Source organism: Pogona vitticeps, chromosome 5, assembly GCF_051106095.1.
Source record: "Pogona vitticeps strain Pit_001003342236 chromosome 5, PviZW2.1, whole genome shotgun sequence".
In the NCBI taxonomy this organism is placed as follows: domain Eukaryota; kingdom Metazoa; phylum Chordata; class Lepidosauria; order Squamata; family Agamidae; genus Pogona; species Pogona vitticeps.
This window is the reverse complement of record NC_135787.1, coordinates 45972051-45992891: the sequence shown is the minus strand read 5'-3', so window position 1 is coordinate 45992891 and position 20841 is coordinate 45972051. Positions and strand designations below refer to the sequence as shown.

Here is a 20841-nt window from a genome sequence, read left to right as displayed (position 1 = left end):
CGTTGTCTAGCGAAAATTGGTTTGCGAAGCAGGGACCAAACATTGTCCAGCGAAATTCCCCCATAGGAATCACTGTTTTGCAAATCGCTATAGCGATCGCAAAATCTCAATGTCTAGCGAAAAAACTGTCATGCGGGGTAACTGTCTAGCGAGGCACCACTGTAGTTTATTATATTTTCTATTATTCCAGCATTGTTATCAGTTTGTTTTGAAATGAAGCAGTACCAGGAAGTTAGCCATCTTAGCCTGTTTTAACAAAAACAAATACAAAAACATTGGGGCACTTTTCAGACTAACAAATCTGTTAAGGTAAACATGCTTATTAATCAAGTTTGCAGGTTTAATTACTGAAGCCCAGACATGTCTCCTGGAAAAATATTGTTGTGGGAAGAGAAATGGGTTAATTGCAGGTAAAGTGAATCTAGGTTAAAGTGACTAATATATGCCTAATATCACAGTTCCTATGGTCATTCCAGAAACCTTTGTACTTGGTCCAATTTGAATAAATCTTGCTGATAAGTCAACACTTATTTTTTAAAAAACTGCCTATCTTGTCATCTGGAAATAATAATAACCTAATTACAATGTGATCTCTAAGCCCAGTAAAATTCGATTTCTGGGTTACCGGGACATTAGAGAGATAGTAATGATAATGATTGTCCAAGAGGGCACTACTAGGTAAATAGCTGCAATGGAGGCGAGAACAGCCACAATGGATTCTCAGCTAAGGGAATAAGCAGCTTGCATGAAACAGTCTTATGAAATTCATTGGCAGTAGACTGCAGCTTCTTTCTGGACCTTAACCTCTAACCTGAAATACTGTTAGAAGCACAGGTGGCTTGCTTTGCAATTGAGGCAGCCTTGAGAGGGGAAAAAAAAAGACACAGACAATACCACTTTTGTTTCTGGGCCTTCTCATTTGAGATCACCCACCTTCAAAGTAAAAGACAGCATAACCCAGCAAACTTCATAATCATGATTTCATAGGGAATCGGCTATATATGAGGCCCTCCCTCCTCAGGTTTTGGGGAGGTCATCAGTGCATTGTTCAGCTTCCATAGCTGAGTGGGGATTTGAACCCATGCCCCGAGCCTTAGTCTGTCACTCCAACCACTACATCACACTGAGTATCTTCAACTTCTCTTACCCAAGAGTAAATCAGCAACAAGATTCTAGTCAACATACATTCAAATTCAGTAAGCAAATGATTTTTCTGATAGAATCAGAAAATTGCACTTTGAAAAGTGTTGGCACTCCCCTAGTTGCAAATGAGGAATTGGTCTGATCCACTCCAGAGTCTTTTATGCAGGGCTCCGGTACCGATTCTTTGTTGCAAGGACAGAAACCAGGAGACATCCAGATGTTATTGGAATCCAACATCTGTCCATTTCAGACAGCACACCGTAAAGTCAGGGATTATGGGAACTGAAGTCCACCATCCAGAGGGCTGCTGATTTTGTAACCTTTCTTTATTTTATGACGTTTACAATATACATTTTAAAAAAACATAGCCTTTCACAGCAATAACCCACAAATCACCTAGTGGTGTAACTCAGTGGTTCTTAACCTTTGTTACTCGGAAGTTTTTGAACTGCAACTCCCAGAAACCCCAGCCAGCACAGTTGGTGGTGAAGGCTTCTGGGAGTTGAGGTCCAAAACTCCTGAGTAACCCAAGGTTAAGAACCAGTGGTATAACTCAAAGGTCCTTTCCATGAAGCATTCACTCATTCCACACCTATCCAATCTTTTTTTTTTTTTAATGGCAAGAAAGAATACATTACAGCAAAGTCTCCAAAGGTCACAAAACTTTCAGAAATAAGTGTTCAGAATAAATAACAATTGTGTGCCATCCAATCAATTCTGATTTGTGGAAAACCCTTATTTTCAAGGTTTTCTAGGTAGGGAGTACTCAGACGTGGTTTACCATTCCTTTCTTTTGGGGGCATCCTGGGACTGTGCAGCTTGCCCAAGACCCCACAGAGGTTGGCTCTACCCGCAGGAGGCATAGAGGGGAATCAAACTCCCAACCTCCGGCTTCACTAAGCTATCCAGCCAGCAGCCAAGTGCAATACAATGTGTTTCATCAGTGGGTGCTTTCCAGGTCAAGAAGTGGCACAAATACAAGAGTTCTAAGTGAGACTGAAATGTTCTAAACAGGCCTCTGGATAAAGTTTGAGAAGCTCAGGTTAGGCCCCCTTTTTGTTAATGACAACATAAGGACCCAAGCCCAAAGCAGTATTAAAACAAACACAAGCAATGCTGGCTTTTCAAAGAGGCTGATCTTGCAAAATCCTGAGCAATATCAAAACACAGCACTAACCTTCCAGTCCATAATGACCCTGCAATGCAGTTAATCTGCATAAGAGTCTAAGTGGATTGTGCTCACAAGCAGTTTGTCAAATCTTGGTCTTCTGTCTCAGCTATAGATCCACTGTTTAGCTATTAAGCTTTTGAAGTAGGGTAGCAGCAACCAGATGTGTATTAAGTCTTTTCAAATTTCCTTTCAGCTCCGGGTAAAGAGTTAAACAATGTCTTCTCAATTAGATCTTCAAGTGGCCAGATTAGCCAGCGTTTGTCCCCATACTGGCACAAGCACCCTGCTGGCTGCAACTGTCCAATGCCAAGTCATTTATTTGCTTGCTAGTGCCTGCCAGGAGCTGCTCCATTCACTTCCCAGACAGCTTCCTTTCATGTGAGCGTTACAACCACAACAGACTTCTTTGTTGAACCTTTTACTTTTCTTTTTATTTACACCACCCTTTTTTCATACTAAGTTGTGAAAAGGAACAATGGAGGATGGAAAGTAAACTGACTGCTAATACACTAGAAGTCATCAGCTTTTCTGGATCTTTGAAGCTATACAGATAATACATGAAAATATATTGAAGGCAACTTGTTTCCCCAGGAATCTACATATGCTGGCTGGGGCCCTGTGAACTGTATTTATTTGTTTGTTTGTTTGTTTGTTTGTTTGTTTGTTTGTTTGTTTGTTGGATTTTTACCCCGCCCCTCTAGACGATGTCTACTCGGGGCGGCTATCTCCAAAATTAACTCAAAGCTCTGAAATGAAAGGCAAATTAGTTTCATAAATATTATCCACAATATAATACATTCTTCTCGATTGGCATCATTCATCTGAAGTTGAAGTTTGTGGCTTCGTGTTTATGTAGTCAAAATACAACAATTCTGATACCAGAGGCAACTTTGACTTGAAAAGGGGAGGTATGAAATTCTGGAGGGAGGGGGCCCACAGGCTGCTTAAACAAAACCACAGAAGAATGAAGGGCCAGCAGGCTAGGAAGGCGCCCACAATTTACACAAATATGAAAGAATATTTAGAGAACAGAAAAAGAAATAGAAAATAGTGGGAGGGAAACAAAACAGGCCAAGGAGTGAGGCTTCACGATGCCCCATGGATGCAGAACGGGCAACTGATCATTTGGCAAAGACTCTGGAAAACAAAGGAAACAGTGGACTGAACAGAATAGCATGGAGGTTGTGAGCAGGGGGGGAAACGGTTTTAAAAACTCCCCCAATAGACGCCCTGTGCTGCTGCTAAACAAGAGGAATGAAACAAAACCACAAACACAAAAATACAAACACAACTGCAATTTAAGAACGCCATGTTGTTTCTTGTTTGGTGCTTAGTTACCTTTTTCATATTAAGATGGAAGGCCAGCTTGGCTTCAGTATTCCTTGCAGTGCTGAAGGCGCATTCTCATGTATTTGTTATTACCTCTCTTGTCACACAAAGATGTTTAAGTAATTCTCATCAGCTATTCAGTCCTGATTGACATATACTGTGCAACAGAGCAATTCTTCACCCAGTCATTCTGAAATAACGTATTCTGCAATCACCTCTGAAATGAAACATGCCAAATGTTTAACAGAATTTCTTCTCTCACAAGCTGTACTTCTAGAACTTGCATTTCAGCAACATTTGCTACTAGAGTGGGAGAGGAGGTGGCTACTGATCTAGTCATACTTGAATGTAGACAGAGAGTCTAATGTGCAGAGGCCAGATTTAGTAGTGCCCAGCTACAGAGTGTGCCTCAAGTAGGTGGTTTCAGGGTTATGGCTTTCCTGTCGTGGGTCATTTACTCAACAAATAACTCCAACCAACCAATTCAGTGTTGCTTGTAAATCTGGCGGCAGCACCGAACCACATGGCCATCATCCCATTCAAATTATTTTTGTTTTCTTAATTGCTGTTGTTTTATCACTAGGAAAAATATACACTACCGGTGCCCATTCAACAATTGGTGTACAACAGAGTGTAAGCTAGATAGGTAAAGATAAAGATTCCCCTTGACAATTTTGTCCAGTTGTGTCCGACTCTAGGCGGCAGTGCTCATCTCCGTTTCCAATCCAGAGAGCTAGCATTTGTCTGCAGACAATCCTCCGTGGTCACGTGGCCAGCGTGACTAGACACGGAACACCGTATACCTTCCCATTGAGGTGGTACCTATTTATCTACTCACATTTTGCATGCTTTCAAACCGCTAGGTAGGCGAGAGCTGGGACAAGCGATAGGAGCTCACTCCGTTGCGTGGATTCGATCTCACGACTGCAGGTCTTCTGACCTTGCAACACAGAGGCTTCAGCGGTTTAACCTGCAGCACCACCACGTGGCAAATTATCCCTTATGACTGGGATAAATCATGCATTCAGTTTGTCAACTAATGATGACAAGTGCAATTTTTAAAAAGCGTTGAAAGCATAAGTACTCAGCTGAACAATGATAGATTATGCTAAATATGCTCCTCATTTAATGCCCCATTCGGTCTGGTGTTGAGACATATACTCTAGCCAGGAAGGAGGTAATGTGATGAGTCCAGCCGTTCCTCAGCATCTATCATTTGCATCTTTAATCCCCTTTGCGATAGCAGAAGCTATGCCACTCAGAAGCCAAATGGCCTCTACCACTAGGTAGGCAGCCACTGCAATCTGCTCTGATGTATCCAGTAGCAGGCATCACTTGCCTTTTATAAGGACCAAATAAAATACATTCACTGTTCAGCTCGTCATTCCTGATTTTTTTAAGTGGGAGAAAGGTTGCAATCTATTACTAGCTCTGAACCATCCATTACAGTATAAATTAAAATGGATGCATAATAATGAACAATAATTACATGCTGCCAGGTTGATTCTAATTTGGACCACCTTTTTCAGGGTTTTCTAGGCATAGAGCACTCAGGCTTACCATGTATTTCATCTGGTGGGGGCATCCTGGGACTGCACTTTGCCCAAGATGAGAAAAATGCATATGTAAGCATATACCACCTGGATGTTCTGAAGATGCCAATTTTAGTTTTTATAAATAAAATGATGTTCTTTTGTACTGACACTTTGTGAAGACACAGTGAGGCAGTTTTCATAAAGTTTTAATATCAGAGAACATCGTTTTATGCATTTAAAATGTGGCATAATTGGCACGTGCCAGCTTTTCCAGAGGAGGCAACAACGTTAGTCTTTAACAACAAAAACAACACAGTGTCGTGGCTTTTTAAAGACACATTTATTATGGAAGAACCTTCTGTGTACTAGAGACTGATGAAGGTGTTCTCCATTGTCGATTTGTTAGTCTTTAAGACTGACTACATGATCAAATACTACAGGATATGTTGCAGGTATAAAATACTGTAGATGAATTCACTTTTTTTACTGATCAGATGATGCAAAGGCAAATTTATTCCTGATGTGGAGTTTTTCCTCTGTTGCTGGGGGCTTCTACTTTTTTTCAAGTCAGAACAATTCGAATGGACTTTCCCCTGTATTATCCATTGTTTACTTCTCCAAAAGGATGGAGGGGTGACTGTGGATGGTATTGTGGTAAAGTCTTAAGGCGGGTATGATATTTTGGACAGCAGAAATACCCACCCCCACGACCTTTCTCCCTAGCCGCCACAAAGTATTTTTAAAAGTTTTTAAGCAAATCACCGAGCTTAATACTAGATTACCTTATAATTACATTGATATACTAGTTTAGCACTAGATCACCTCTGCACAGACAAAAAAGAAAGAAATAAAGTTATATGAAATAGAAACAATTTTGATGAACTACAGCAGATTATGTGTCCATAGTATGTGTGTATTTCTACATGATGGAGAACTCTGGAAAAGTGTTCCTTTCCCCTAGCACCATGCAACCTGCACAGATCAAACTGCATCAGACTGAGGGGCTAGTGTGGACACAGACACTGAAGCAATCTGCCATCTCTGGATCATTACCTAATCCAAAAAGAAACATAATATAGGCTGTGAATGAAGCTGAAGAAAACCTGAATCATTCCAATTTGGCTTGTCATTTAGTACCATCCGAAGAATTGATGCTTTTGAATTGTGGTGCTGGAGGAGGTTCTTGAAATTTTTGTGGACTGCAATGAGAACAAACTTACCAATTCTGAAGGAAATCAACCCTGGGTGCTCACTGGAGGGACAGAACCTGAAGCTGAGGCTCCAATACAATTAATCAATCTTTATTTGTGGTCTCTGACCCATTAAGAGACTCCAATATGTACTTTGGCCATCTCATGAGAAATCTCTCTGGGAAAGACCCTGATGTTGGGAAAGTGCAAAGGCAAGAGGAGAAGTGGATGACAGAGGATGAGATGGTTGGACAGTGTCACTGAAGCTACCAACATGAATTTGACCCAAATCCAGGAGGCAGTGGAAGCCAGGAGGGCCTAGTGTGCTGCAGTCCATGGGATCACGAAGAGTCGGACACAACTTAACAACTAAACAACAACAAAAGGCTTCAACATAGTACATTCTGACATTAGCCTGTGCCCTATATTATCCAGTAGGGGTCACTGCAAGAGCAAAATTCTTGCTTTCTGGTGAGAAAAGTTCTAGATTACAATTTAACTAAAGCAGGTCAGAAGAAGATTGCTATATACCTCATCCTTGCGTTTCAAATAGCCCAAACAGAAGTTTTGCTCTTCTTCATGAAGGAGAATTTGTGTCTGCCAGGAAATGAATGCCCTGTCTTTCAGTAAGCAATGTTTGCAGGGGCAAAGAGAACAATGCTGTGGCAAAATGCAAGAAACACTAGCCAGGCTTACAACTTTATTATCAAAAGAGAGCAATTCAGCACCATTGAGCTAGGACATTGGTTTAGCAAATTCAAATGCAAGGAGTTTGTCATATCCAAACATAATTCTAAATGCCAGCCTTCCTTGCCAGCAGAAATGTAAACTGAGTCTTTCCTTTGTTTGGCACAGGTCAACCCAGGCACAGCAAAGAAATGGCTTTGGGGAGTTTTTTTTCCCCTGTTATTCCTGCATTTCTGCTAGCAGAACAAGTTACTTTGTTGTTTATTTTCAGATCAAACTACGAAAGAAGACAAAGCACTCCTTGTACTTCGGAATAACCTGATCAAGTCCGATCAAGTTTGTTCCAAATCCCTTTAGCTTCATTTCAGCTAGATAAATATATAAATAAATAAATAAACCTTAAGCATTCTGTCTGTGGCCTGTATCCAGTGATGTCACTGCACCTGCACACAACCCATTACACTAGCAGTTACACTTTTTCAGCTAGTGCAAGGGTGACCTCCAGTAATTTTTATTGTGCAAACAATTGTGCAAGGGGTTGTGCAAGCAATTATGCAGTGCCAGTGCAATCCATCACAATTCCACTAGTCATAACAGTGCTATATTGGATTCTGGTGTGTCAGAATAATTGCCCCTCTAGCCATGTAGCACGGCCCTATAAATTCAGCAGTGTATCTGAGTCATCTCTGAGACACGTGCACAATAAAGGCATCTCTTTCTACAAGCTCATCTCCCTTGCTGAACTGAGCCATCTTATTTCAGATCATATCATATTGAACCTGAGTGACCTATGCATTTTTAGAATTGTATGACTAGACTGTAGAGAGCCAAGACATACTGCAAGAAAAAAACTTCTTGACAAAATGATCTCCTCTAGTTAATTTTATTCCTCTTATTATGAGTATGATGTAAAGTTTATGCCCAGTTCCCTGACTACTATATGCTCAGTATCTTCCACAATGGCTACTCCTCATCTTTATTGTTATCTTATGGAGCATCCCACATGTACCCTAACAACAGATGATACAAAAACATCTAATTTTAAAAACTATCCCTTGAAGTTATTCACTTTCATTTTTTCCACTGAAAGTCCAGCAACAACACAAATATTTTCCATCTTTAAAAAAACAGCAAATTTTATTATGGTGTACACTTTCCATGCACTAGACTAATGAAGAATACAGATACAGATACACAGAGAATGAGAGAGAGAATGAGAGAGAGAGAGAGAGAGAGAGGTTGGCAACACACTGGATAGCCCAAGACATTTTGCTTCTTCAAGCATAGCCAGTCGTATCCTTTCCCCTCAATTAGAGCCAATCCTTGCCATCTGACTGTGTTTTATGCCTTTATGTATGCTTTACTTACACATAAAACGGTACCAAATAAAATTGTTTCCATACAACTATCACCATAAAAATCCATGTGCATGAACTGTTGGATATTGTATGCACTGTGTACCATCCCACGAATGCTGTAAGCCTCACTGAGTTCAATTACATTGCTTAACAGATGCTTACCATAAAATACCACCCACTGAAATAAATTAAAATAAGTGTGTCTGGGTAGGCTGTGAGCATTTTTTCCCCACTGTAAGCAGTGTAGACATGAAAATTAGTGCACATTTACAGTTTATGTGCTCAAATACTAAAAAGAAAGAAATCTCTGCTTTACAGTCTATTTCCATGTATGTTCACTGACACCTTCCTGTCTTTGCTTGCCATACTACTGCGTTACCTTCTCACCACTGACTAACCGGGCATGTAAATGAGAGATACCTCTTGGAATGTGGGCAGAGGCTTTTGAAATCAGGCTGAGTGCCACAGGTTGACTTACCCTGTATTATATACTGACAAAACCAGCAATCTGAACTTTGATAACAGTTAAATACCAGCCAATATCTCTCCACCCCAACCCAAATATGAATGTACCAAAAAAGAGCCATAGTTAAAATAAATGTCTGGCTACAGGAGCTAGAGGCTGGGAGTTCAATTCCCCATTGATCCTTCTCAACAAGGGTTGGATTCGGTGATCCATGGTCCCTTCCAGCTCTGCCATTTTAAGATGATGATGATGAAGATGATGATAGAAAGTAGCTGAACAGAGGCTGGTTTTTTTAAAGTGAGTCAGCCTGATATCTTATCACATTCCCCTACATGAAAAGACACCAAAAGTTCTTTAATACATCTCCCCCATAAGAGCATTAAACCCCATATCCCTTTGGTCATAATTTTTATTTAAATGTAAGCAGCTGAGAAACAGGAAGGGGAAGTTCTTATCGTTCCGCTTTGCAAAGAAGGACATACCTTGATTCAGATGGAGGCAGCAGTAGGAACGTTCTTTATGTACCCTTGGGGTCAGATACTGTACAGAGATTTTCAAGGCTGGCTTAGAACAGACTATTCAATTGGACACTGGAGGACATTGTTAAAGTGTTCAAGCTTGCCCTGTCCTCTCCTAGGATTTTACTGCAGTTTTCAAATTAAACCAAAAGACTGGCTCCTCTTCTTCATCCCTTGGCCATTCAAGGTAGGTTTTTGTATTCATCAGTTTCCTGAGTTTGCAAAACCTTTTGGGAAGCGTATGTGATGAGATTGGCTCCAGAAGGATCAAAATCACTGCATCATTATTCTCATCAAAAAGGCGGAAGTGAGAGAAATCCAGTTCGTATTTGCACCACTCGCTCTGCACAAAGTGCTCGGACAGCACAAACAGAGTCTTTGAACTCTTCTCCATGGAGTCTATGATATTGTCCACAATCCACTTGCCAGGTGTAAAATCCCGTTTATGAAGGCAGAGTCGGAAGGGAGGACTGGTGTGCTCCAGCTCGGGCACCATGACATTTTCCACCCATTCCGAGTCCCGCTCACTGTAGGAAACAAAGGCATCATAGCAGATTTCTTTACTGCGGACTCGTTGGGGCTTGCGCTTTGCCTGAAGCCAGGCCCAGATCATTTTCACATACCAGATGGCATGAAGCTTGTAGCACAGAAGAGCCACCACCAGGAAGACCAGCAGCAGCAAGATACAGATTAAGGCCACCATGGAAGCAAAGTGACAGTCTGCCAATTGTAACTGGGCAACTCCCACTTCCTTCCCTCTGATGTACTCGGGACCATCACAGAGGTAGTCTCGGGGCCAACCCACGCAGAGTTGAGACACTCTGGTTTGAGAGCGAATGAAAGCGAGAAATTCACAGGTACAATGGAAACTGTTGTCACGTGCATCCAATGTCTCCAGGTTCGAAAAATCCTCAAGTTGCTGCTCAGAAAACCCAAATACTCTGTTTCCTTGAATGCTTATGACTCTAGCCCTTGGGATGAAGGAAGCGCCTGGCAGGGCTGCTAATTTATTGCTTTGGATGTAAAGCTCCTGAAGGTGAGGAAGGCTCAGCCTAAACTCTTGTAGGTTGTTATTGCTGACATCCAGCACTTCCAGACTTGGTGGGATGCAGCGGGTGATCCTGTCTATTTTAGAGCTGGAGAGGTTCAAATATCTCAGATGTGCTGGCCACACACAGGAGTCTGGCATTGCTTCAAAGTTATTTTGACTTATATCCAAGCTGGAAAGATTTACAAGACGAGCTGCACTTCCTGCTACTATTTCAATCTTCTCCAAAGCATTCTGACTGACATTTAAAGTTTGAAGCTTAGGGAATGCACCATGGCACAATGTAAGATCTAAAAACCTATCTTGGAATAAATTGATGCTGAGATCAAGATATTGCAGTGAATGGAAACTTTTTGCAAGTGGGCAGATCATAAGATAAGCTTTTGCATTTTCAATTGTGAGTCTAGTAATATTCTCTACAAGAGACATGACACTTAGAAGACCTGAAAATGTATAATATTCATCAATTGATAAATTTCTGATTGTTACTACTCGTACTGTTCTTGAATAGTGTTGAATACCATCAAACTCCCCAATACCATGCAATTTGGAGTCTAAGATCTCCAGCTCATACAGCTGACTCATAGTTGCAAGAAAAGATATAAACTGAATAACACTGCTATCTGACAGTTCAGCATTTTTGAGCACAATCTTCTGGACAGCTATGGAGATGGCCTGATCAGGGAAGTGAAAGTGTGCCATATTAAGCTGTTTCATATTTCGCAGCTCAAGACACACCACTGATTTTCTAATGTCGTATATAAACAGAGATAAAATGTCAGTGGAGAGACCACTCAAAATCAGGTGATTTAAGAGTCTGACTGATTGGAGACTTCCTTGCTCGTATTGTTTAAGATTTTGTCCCTCTATCTCCAGTTCCTCAAGAAAAGAAATTCCTTCCAAGTCTCGCTTTCGAAAAGTGGAGAAGCCATTGTCATTTCCTACAGAAAGAAACCTCAGCTCTTGGAGGCTGGAAAACAGTGGTCTTTCCCCAAGTTCCAAATACTGGTTCCCTTTAATGTTTAATTTCTTTAAGGAAGCAAGGGATCTGAACCACGAGGGTGACAAAAGCGTCAGGTTATTTCTCGATAAATCCAAGCGCTCCAGCCGTACGAGGGAATGAAAGGCCTCCTCCTCAATTGTCTGAATTTGATTAGACTGCAGCAAAAGCGTTTGGAGGTTGACTGCAGATTTCAGGTCTGCTGCTCTCACGCGCTCTATTCTGTTGAAAGAGAGATCGAGTTCCAGGAGATCACCTCCTGCTCCAGGTGGAACAGCAGCTAAAGCCTTTGAAGAACAGTTCCAAAAAGCAGAGGCAGCATCAAACGGGCAGTCCTCTTGGGCAGAAAGGCTCACAGCTCCAGCCAGAGAGACCAGCCACAAGCTCCACACTGGTTCAGTCATGATTATCTAAAGTAGTTCTTTAAAGAAAAAGAATCACACAAGAATTGTGTATTATCATCATCATCCCTGAAAGAACAATTCATCACAAAATCAGAATTTTAATCATTTTGGGCAAATATGACTAGTTTAGTCCCCCTGACTAGGGTCCATTTTGAAGCAAAGTTGGGAATTCTTTTCCCTATGGTTTCAACTAGGTATAGACAGGAACCTCAGTTTGGAGGTTTGTGCTGTTTGCACATGTGGCACCACAGATGCCTCATGTTCCCTTCCTCCACCTCCCTGGTTGGATCTCCCACTCACCAGCCAATGTGCACACCTATCCTCCTCCACTTTGACTGTTTAACCAGTCTCCAGCATGAGCATGGGCTTCCTTGCCCCACCTCCTTGACTGATTGCCTACTCAGACAAGGAGGCAGGACAGGCAAACTGCTGCTCTTGCAATGGACTGGTGGAATAGCCAAAGAGGAGGAGGAGGAGGAGAGTGTGTTCTGACTGGTGAGTTGATCACTGGCTGGAGAGGTGGGGAAAGGGAAAATGCAGTACCTGTGGTTCCATGCATATGAACCAGCATGAGCCTCCGAACCATAGTTTTTGCCCATCTCTAGTTTCAACGGTTTCAAGCTCAAATAAACAGACCAAGTTCAAAGGTGCTTTGGAAGAACTCCAGTGAATTTTTGAAATAGCTTCCACTCCAGAATACACCTGGAGAGTGGTGGGTCTGAAGCAACTCTGCTATCCATGGGAGGTCTCCATGGATATGGGACCTTAGGTAATGAGTGACCCAACTCATAGAAAGCATCCATGAATAGTAGAAGCTTTCCTGTTCTGCCTCATTATTGTCCACATATAGGAAAATGATAACTCCGGAAACCGAGGGGGCAGAATACACCAGAGTACACCTCTCTCATGATCATAAACTGATAAGTAAGGCCTGAATAGTCTAGAGGGGATGCTAGAACTTGCCCAGATGCCATTGTGTTATTTCAGGTAATTTCTACACATCAGTAATTCTCAGATGGCCTGTTGGAGAAAATGTGTGCTGTAATATATTCATTAAAATCCTGAATTACAGACATACAAACAGGAACCTTTGTCACACATTGGTGCAATTACATAATTTTAGATTCAGAACCCAATGGTCTTGTGAACCCTTCCACTTTTAGATATGTATTAGTTTGCTTATTTCATATTTTTTATAAGCCAGCCTTGCTCTGCGCCAGAACAGGGTCCCGGACCTCTGCCCCAAGATTCTGGGTTGATAGCATCCTTGATGCCATGCACAGGCATGGTCTACTGCTTTCATTATACCTCCCTCTCATCCATTTTGCTCAAGTAAAGACAGGTTACCCTCCTATCTGTCTCTTTGCTCAGAACATGATTGAATCATCAGTCAGTCCATCTCAGTACACAGACAAGTAAAATTTTGTCTCCCCAGAAAGAACTGCCCACTGCTTCCCTGCATTACTTAGCACTCTGTACTTGCTTCTTTCTAGTGAAGCAGCATCACACTCTGATCAAAAGACCAGGGAAGAAGAAACAGAAATAGAAGGATATGAATCATGTAAACTTCTGGAGGAGTGAAAGGGCACACTTGAAACCATAGATTCGGAGGGAAATTATACCTCTATTGTCAAAAACTGGAGAATTGAGGCCTACATGTTAAAGCATATACATGCTACGGGGAAGGTACAACTCTGATCCATTTATTAATACAGCATGGGACAGAAGGTCTAGAGGTACACATGGTTTTAATTATATTAAGACATACATTTTCGCCTCTACTATGAAGCATAACACATACATCTAGATGGAAAGATTATTTAATGCATTGCCCCTGGATGCCAAGACATGTCAACTGGGCTCTTCTTCAAGAAGCAAAACATTTTGGTTGGCCTCTGCATTTATCCTTCAATTCACCTTAATTGTGCAAGCAAAAGCTGTAGGAAAAGGAAACAGAGTGGTGACAACAAGCGGTCTCTTCCATATAATAAATCAACATTTATATTTCATACTTCAGGGGCATAAAAGTGTCCTGTCGTCCATCTTTTGCATATAACTCTCCGGCTCAGAGCTCGGCCTGCGCCCTGGTTTAACCAGGAGCTCCGAGCGATGAAGCGACATAGGAGAAGGCTAGAGCGTAGGTGGAGGAAGAACCCGACGGATTACAATTGGACAGCTGTCAGGGTCGCAACTAACCTTTACCTGACTAAGGTAAAGGCTGCATGTAGATCATTCTTCGCTAACCGGATAAGCGAAGCGTCCAACCAGCAGGCGGAGTTATTCCGTATAGTGCGCGACCTATCCGGAACTGGTTCAGGTGATAGGCCTCCCCCTAGTTTTTCCCCTGACCAGTTTGCAGCCTTTTTTAAATCTAAAGTGGAGGCCATCCGCCGGGAGCTCTCTCCGTTTTTAAAAACAGTGAGTCGAGCAGAGATGTCCAGCGCTCCATCTTACCCAGTGACTTTCGATTCTTTTCAGCCTGTAACGCCTGATTCCGTCTCCAGGGTGCTTGACCGCTGCCGAGCCACCACCTCCTCCTTGGACCCTTGCCCGGCCTGGTTAATCAAAGCAGCCAGGCCGATAACAACAGAATGGGCCACAGTAATAATAAATGAGTCTTTCCTTGAGGGTAGATTTCCATCCGCCCTCAAGGAGACACTCATTAAGCCCATAAGAAAGAAACCTAGTTTGGCGGCGGACGAAATTGGCAATTATAGGCCTGTCGCCAATGTTTCTTTCATGAGCAAAGTGGTTGAGAGGGTGGTGGCCGATCAGCTCCAGGCTCACCTGGACGAAATGGATGCCCTGGATCCATTTCAGTCGGGCTTCAGGCCGCGCCATGGTACTGAGACGGCATTGGTCGCCCTGTACGATGACCTGCTGAGGGAGGCCGACAGTGGCAAAATCTCCCTGCTGGTCCTCCTCGACATCTCAGCGGCCTTTGATACCGTCGACCACGGTATCCTCCTGGGGAGGCTCTCTGAGTTGGGAATTGGTGGCTTGGCACTTGCCTGGCTCCGTTCCTTCTTGGGGGACCGTCCCCAGAGAGTTCAGCTTGGGGAGAGCGTCTCGGCCCCGTGGAGTCTCAATTGTGGGGTTCCACAGGGGTCAATTATCTCCCCAATGCTGTTTAACATCTTTATGAGGCCTCTGGGTGAGATCATTAGGGGATGTGGGTCTTCGTGTCATCAATATGCCAATGACACCCAGCTCTATATCTCCTTTTCACCAACTGCAGGTGATGCTGTCCTTTCCCTTCAGCGTTGCCTGGGGGCCGTACTGCAATGGATGCAGGAGAACGGACTGAGGCTGAATCCGGATAAGACAGAAGTTCTGAGGGTGGGTGCCCCCGTGGTAGGTGGCCTGGGTGGCTCTCTCACATTTGGGGGGGACCACCTTGGCCGCGAAGAGTGGGGTCCGCAGCCTCGGCATATATTTGGACCCGACGCTCACCATGGAAACTCAGGTGGCATCGGTAGTCCGCACCGCATTTTTCCATCTTTGGCGGATTGCCCGGCTGCGACCCTATCTTGACATGGGGGCGCTCACTACCTTGGTGCATGCGCTCGTAATCTCAAGATTAGATCACTGTAACACGCTCTACTTGGGGCTGCCTTTGAGGCTGACACGGAAACTTCAGGTGGTGCAGAATGCAGCGGCCAGGCTCCTTACAGGAGTGAGAAAATATCAACACATCTCTCCAATGCTGGCCGCATTGCATTGGCTGCCCATCTGTTTCCGTGTCAACTTCAAAGTTTTAATGCTTACTTATAAGGCCCTAAATGGTTTAGGACCTCGATATTTGGCGGAACGCCTCCTCCCACCAAGGTCTACCTGGATCACCCGTGCGAGTCAGGAGGTGAGGCTGCGGAGCCTGACGCCCAGAGAGGCCCGGAAGGAGAAGACACGAAACCGGGCCTTCTCGGCGGTGGCTCCTCGCCTCTGGAACAATCTCCCTCCGGCGATTCGCGCGGCCCCCACGCTGGGCACCTTTAAAACACAATTAAAAACATGGCTGTTTATTCAGGCCTTCCCTCCAGCCAACTCTTGATTTTTTTCTTACTTTTCCTTTTTATCTTTACTGCTGTTCTTGTTTGATTATTATGTATTTGTCTATGTTTTATTATTTGATTTTATATTTGGAAGCCGCCTAGAGTGGTCTGGTGGGCCAGATAGGCGGGGTATAAATTAAATAAATAAATAAATAAATAATAAATAACTGTATCATATTTAACCTCTATTAATAAAGGTGAAAATATCTTATCATCTGAGTCACAAAACAATGCACAGAGTTTTACAGTATGGCTTTGTGGATGGACAGGTTTTATGGCATATGCTTCTGTGGAAAACGTCTGTAGATCAGTTCATAGGCATATTGCACTCTGGGGTGGGGGGGGAAAGGACGGGAAGAAACAAAAGGACCTGCAAGTTGAAAACAAGCTGTAAACATGTTTATGAGTGCCATTTAATAGCTTTTAACAGACTCAAGACAATTGAATGACAGTTCCTTTAAAAAATTGTATTGAAAGTTCACACAGGGGCAGCCAAGATAGTTTTCTCCTTGAAGGGGAACCCAAATGCACTTCTTTTCCCAGGTTTGGTGTGTTATAGAAGACAGTGTTGTTGTTTCTGATCATGGGGCGTTCTTGATCAGAAACAACAACACTGTTGTTGTTTCTGATCAAGATGAGATGGCTGGACAGTGTCTGCGAAGCAACCAACATGAATTTGACACAACTCCGGGAGGCAGTGGAAGACAGGAGGGCCTGGTGTGCTCTGGTCCATGGGGCCACGAAGAGTCGGACATGACTGAATGACTAAACGAACGAACAAAGAAGACAGTGTGTTGGACTATGACTCAGAAGACTTAACAGCTGTACTCAGCCATGGAAACTCACTAGGATGGCAATGCTAAACTATTCCTTAAACATCTCACATACCTTGAAAAAGTTAGGTTACCTACCTGTAAGCATGGTTCTTCTAGTGGACCTCTGTGAATTCACACAAATGGGTTTTACTCTGCACCTGCGCAGGACATTCAAAAGATTCTAGAGCTTAGAAAAAAGAAACAATTTAGTTCTCCCCCATGGCGCAAGCTCCGCCTCCTCAACCTTTCTTTCAGCTCCTTTAGTCTGCCGTTACAAAAAATAGGTATCGAAGAGAAAGGCAATGTGACGGACAGAGGGGAGGAAGGGAGGGATGTGTGAATTCACAGAGGTCAACTAGAGGAACCATGCTTACAGGTAGGTAACCTAACTTTCTTGTAGTGGCCTCTGTGAATCACACAAATGGGTGATTAGCAAGCTCACTCACCGGATGGAGGGCTGTCACTGCAGTAAGGATTTCAGTATCGCCCTTCCAAATGCAGCAACATTTTTGGCTCTGACATCAAGGCGATAGTGCTTTGCAAATGTCAAAGGGTTGGACCAGGTAGCTGCTCTACAGATATTTTGTATCTGTATGCCACGGTGCAGAGTGGTCGATGTGGAGAGTGCACGGGTGGAATGTGCCTTCAAATGGTCTGGTACCGACTTGCCCGAAAGTTGATATGCTAACTGGATAGTTTGCATTATCCATCTCGATATCATCTGAGAAGAGGCGGGAGCACCTTTGTTGGGACCATGATAGCATATGAACAGTCTTTGTGAACGTCTAAAGAGCTTTGACCTACCTAGGAAGAAAGCCAGGGCTCTTTTCACATCTAGCATTTGGAAGCGGTGAAGATGGAGATGGAAACAGTGTTGGTAGTATGATAAGGCTGGTTAAGATGGAAATCTGATATCACCTTAGGTAGGAAGGAAACATCAGGGTGTAAAGGCACTTTATCATGATGCATCTGTAAATAAGGGGGGTCTGATCTCAGAGCGGCTAGCTCACTAGCTCTTTTCGCTGAAGTGATTGCCTCTAAAAAGGTGGCTTTAAGAGAGAGAAGTTTCTCGTTGCAGGTGGCCATGGGTTCAAATGGCGGTTTCGTAAGTATTTCCAGAACAAGTTGAAGTGACCACTGTGGTACGATTCTTCGCGATGGTGGTCTGATGTTTTGTAAGACTTTGAGAAACGTCTTGAGTGTCGAATGGGAAAAAAGTTTAGCAGAACGAGAACCGGCAGGTTGGTGGGCTATAATAGCTGATATATATACTTTAATAGTGGAATGTGCGAGTCCGAGATTAAATAAATGTAAGACAAAGGTGAGTATCATTCTAAGGGAGGTTGGGACTGGAGTGAGTCCCTGAGATTGAGTACATTTAATGAAAGACTGCCATTTGCCTTGATAGAGTCAGGAAGTGGATGGCTTTCGAGCGCAGTCTAGGATTGTACAGAACTCGGAGTTATCATCCACGCAGTCAAGTGCAGGGATTCGATGTCTGGATGGAGAATGGATCCGTCATTCTGGGACATGAGGGTTGGTATCACAGGTAGGTGAAACAACTCCTTTGTTATTATTTTCAGGTGGGTGAACCATGGCTGTCAAGGCCACCATGGGGTGATGATTATCGCATCCGCTCGATATTGGATGATACTGATGACCATCTTGAGTAACATGGGTATTGGAGGGAAAATGTAGGCGAGTTCCCCTGTCATGAATGCATCTCCGAGGGACTCAGTGTCTATGCCTGCCCTCAAATAGTATCTGGGGCACTTTGCATTGCATCGGGAGGCAAAGAGGTCTATCGTTGGTTGGCCCCATCTGAAGCAGATGTTCCGGAAAACCATCTCATTTAGAGACCATTCGTGCATGCAGGCGGAAAGCCTGCTGAGGCGGTCCACAAGGTAGTTGTCTTCTGATGAAATATGGATGGCTTGAGGGAAAATATGGTGAGTGTGGCACCATTCCCAAAATTTTATGGTGAGGTGTAGGAGAGACAGAGAGCGTGTCCCTCCCTGTCTGTTTACAGTATATAATGCATGTCCATAGTGTTGTCCGATACTAGTTGAACCGCTCTTCCTTTGGAAGGCTTGGAACGCGTTCATGATAGCCATAATTTCCAACTGATTTATATTTTCTCTCTCTTTTTGCGCATAAGCCATGAACCTGGAGTTCTTGGCAGTGTGCCCCCATCCCAAGGGGCTCGTGTCCGTAATTACTGTTACATACAGCACTGATGTTACCTGTCTGTCATGGGTTGGAGGGAAAGTTCCATCCTATGAGGAGTGGAAGGCGGGACATCAGGAGGAGGGGCTGTACTGTATATATATGTGGAGCGTGTGTGGAGAAGTTTAGAAGCTGGAGAAGAGCTGAGAGAAGAAGCTTGAGTGGGAGTTTGTGTGTCAGACAGGGTACTACTGTGTGTCAGTCAGTACCAACCTGATAGGTTCAGGTGTCTGTATGGTTAGCCAGAACTGATAGGTTCAGGGTCTGTGCTTCAAGTTAAGTGTTCTGTGTGAACCAAACTGTGTGTATGTATGATTGAGACTAAGCCACGTTACTGTATCTTATTCACTTGATCATTTTATTTTCCCTGTGTGTTATTTGAATAAACCTTATTCCTTTATTTGTTAAAAATCCATTCCTGGTCTGTGTGACTCCTTACAGGGAATGGTTGGTGGCAGCTTAGTGAAACTGTGGCATATCCCAGTAGGTCTGGGTTTGTCACATTGATTGGTGTCCAGCGTGTGGGATACGACTGGTCCAGTTGTCCAGTGGTCCAGCAAAGCCTTGCCAAGTGTGCCCAGAGCAAGGGGGGTCTAGTCAGGGACAATCTGAGGGCGCGTAGGTAATCTTCTAGGCGTACCTCACGGGGAGGTGCGCTAGTGGAAGAACGTGCCAACTGGGGACTAGATTAGGGAGCTCTGAGGCAACCTGTTTTGGCGGGAAAAAAGCTGAGGCAAAACTGTGTAAAGTAGCAGTGATCTAGCCTGCCTGCTGAGAGGCCTAGCAGAGGGGGTGGACTCCGGCTGGCAACAGTTGCAAGTTAGTGCTGAAGAACAGCAGCAATCTATAGAAGGCTGGTTCTGAGGCAAAAGAGAGAGAGAGAAAAAAAGTGGTCGCTTTATTTTGAGGCTTGACTTTTGAAAGCAGCCTGTTCTGGGGGGGGGATTATGCCCTTGACTCGAAGCCAAATGGCAGAAATGGGTGAAGTGAAAGACCCCCAGGTTGACCAAGGTTCTGAGGATGAATTTGGCTCAGTGCAGGGTGACAGCACGGGAGAACAGAACCCAGAACTCAAAAAAATGCTCATAGCCCAACAGCATGAACTGAGGATGAGGCAATTTGAAATGGAGGAAAGATTAGAGAGACAAAAAATGGAGGAAAGGGAAAGGGAGAAACAGAGACAATTTGAATTGGAATTGCAGAGAGAGAAAATGGCGTTTGAGTTAAGAAAATTGGAACTGATGAATCAGAACAATAATAACAATAGGGATTCTGAGGGAGGCCAATTGTCTAAAGCTGACCTGAAGAAATTCCCTGTGTACCACAAGGGAGATTGCCCTGAGGTGTTCTTTTCCCTAGTGGAAAGAGCGTTTGTGGACTTCTCAGTGAGGGAAACTGAGAAGATGACCATTATGCGATCTTTAATCAGTGGCAGCCTGGCAGAAGTCTATGCAGAGATGCCAGAGGAACTGCTAAAAGATTTCGCAGAGTTTAAAAAACTGGTGTTTGCCAGACATGGGATAAATGCGGAACAGCTGAGGCAAAGATTCAGGTCACTCACCAAGAAACCAGAGCAGACTTTTACCCAAGTGGGGGCCCAACTGGTGAGGCTGCTAGAGAAATGGCTATCTCAGGAGGGAACAGAGACCTACCAGCAGCTCAAAGACCTGATAGCGCTGGAACAGTTCTATTCAGTCCTGCATGGGGAACTGAAGTTCCAGGTGAGGGAAAGGAAACCGAAATCTGTGGCAGAAGCAGCCGAGATCGCAGATTTTATTTCCCAAATAAGAAAGCCCTTGGGTGAGGGGAAATCGATGGGGAAACCTAAAGAAACCTACAGCAAGTACTCTCAGGGACCAGGGAAAAACCAGCAAGGGGGAGGGGCCCATGGTGAAGGGA

General features: G+C 43.7%; 1 protein-coding gene across 1 annotated transcript; it reads right to left on the bottom strand.

Annotated features, from left to right (window-relative positions):
• Positions 1-8164: 8164 nt before the first annotated feature.
• LOC144589643 (toll-like receptor 2 type-2) lies at positions 8165-11892 on the bottom strand. The gene has a single exon (XM_078394790.1). It carries the CDS (start codon positions 11847-11849, stop codon positions 9513-9515), a length of 2337 nt encoding a protein of 778 aa, XP_078250916.1. The 5' UTR covers positions 11850-11892; the 3' UTR covers positions 8165-9512.
• Positions 11893-20841: the final 8949 nt, after the last annotated feature.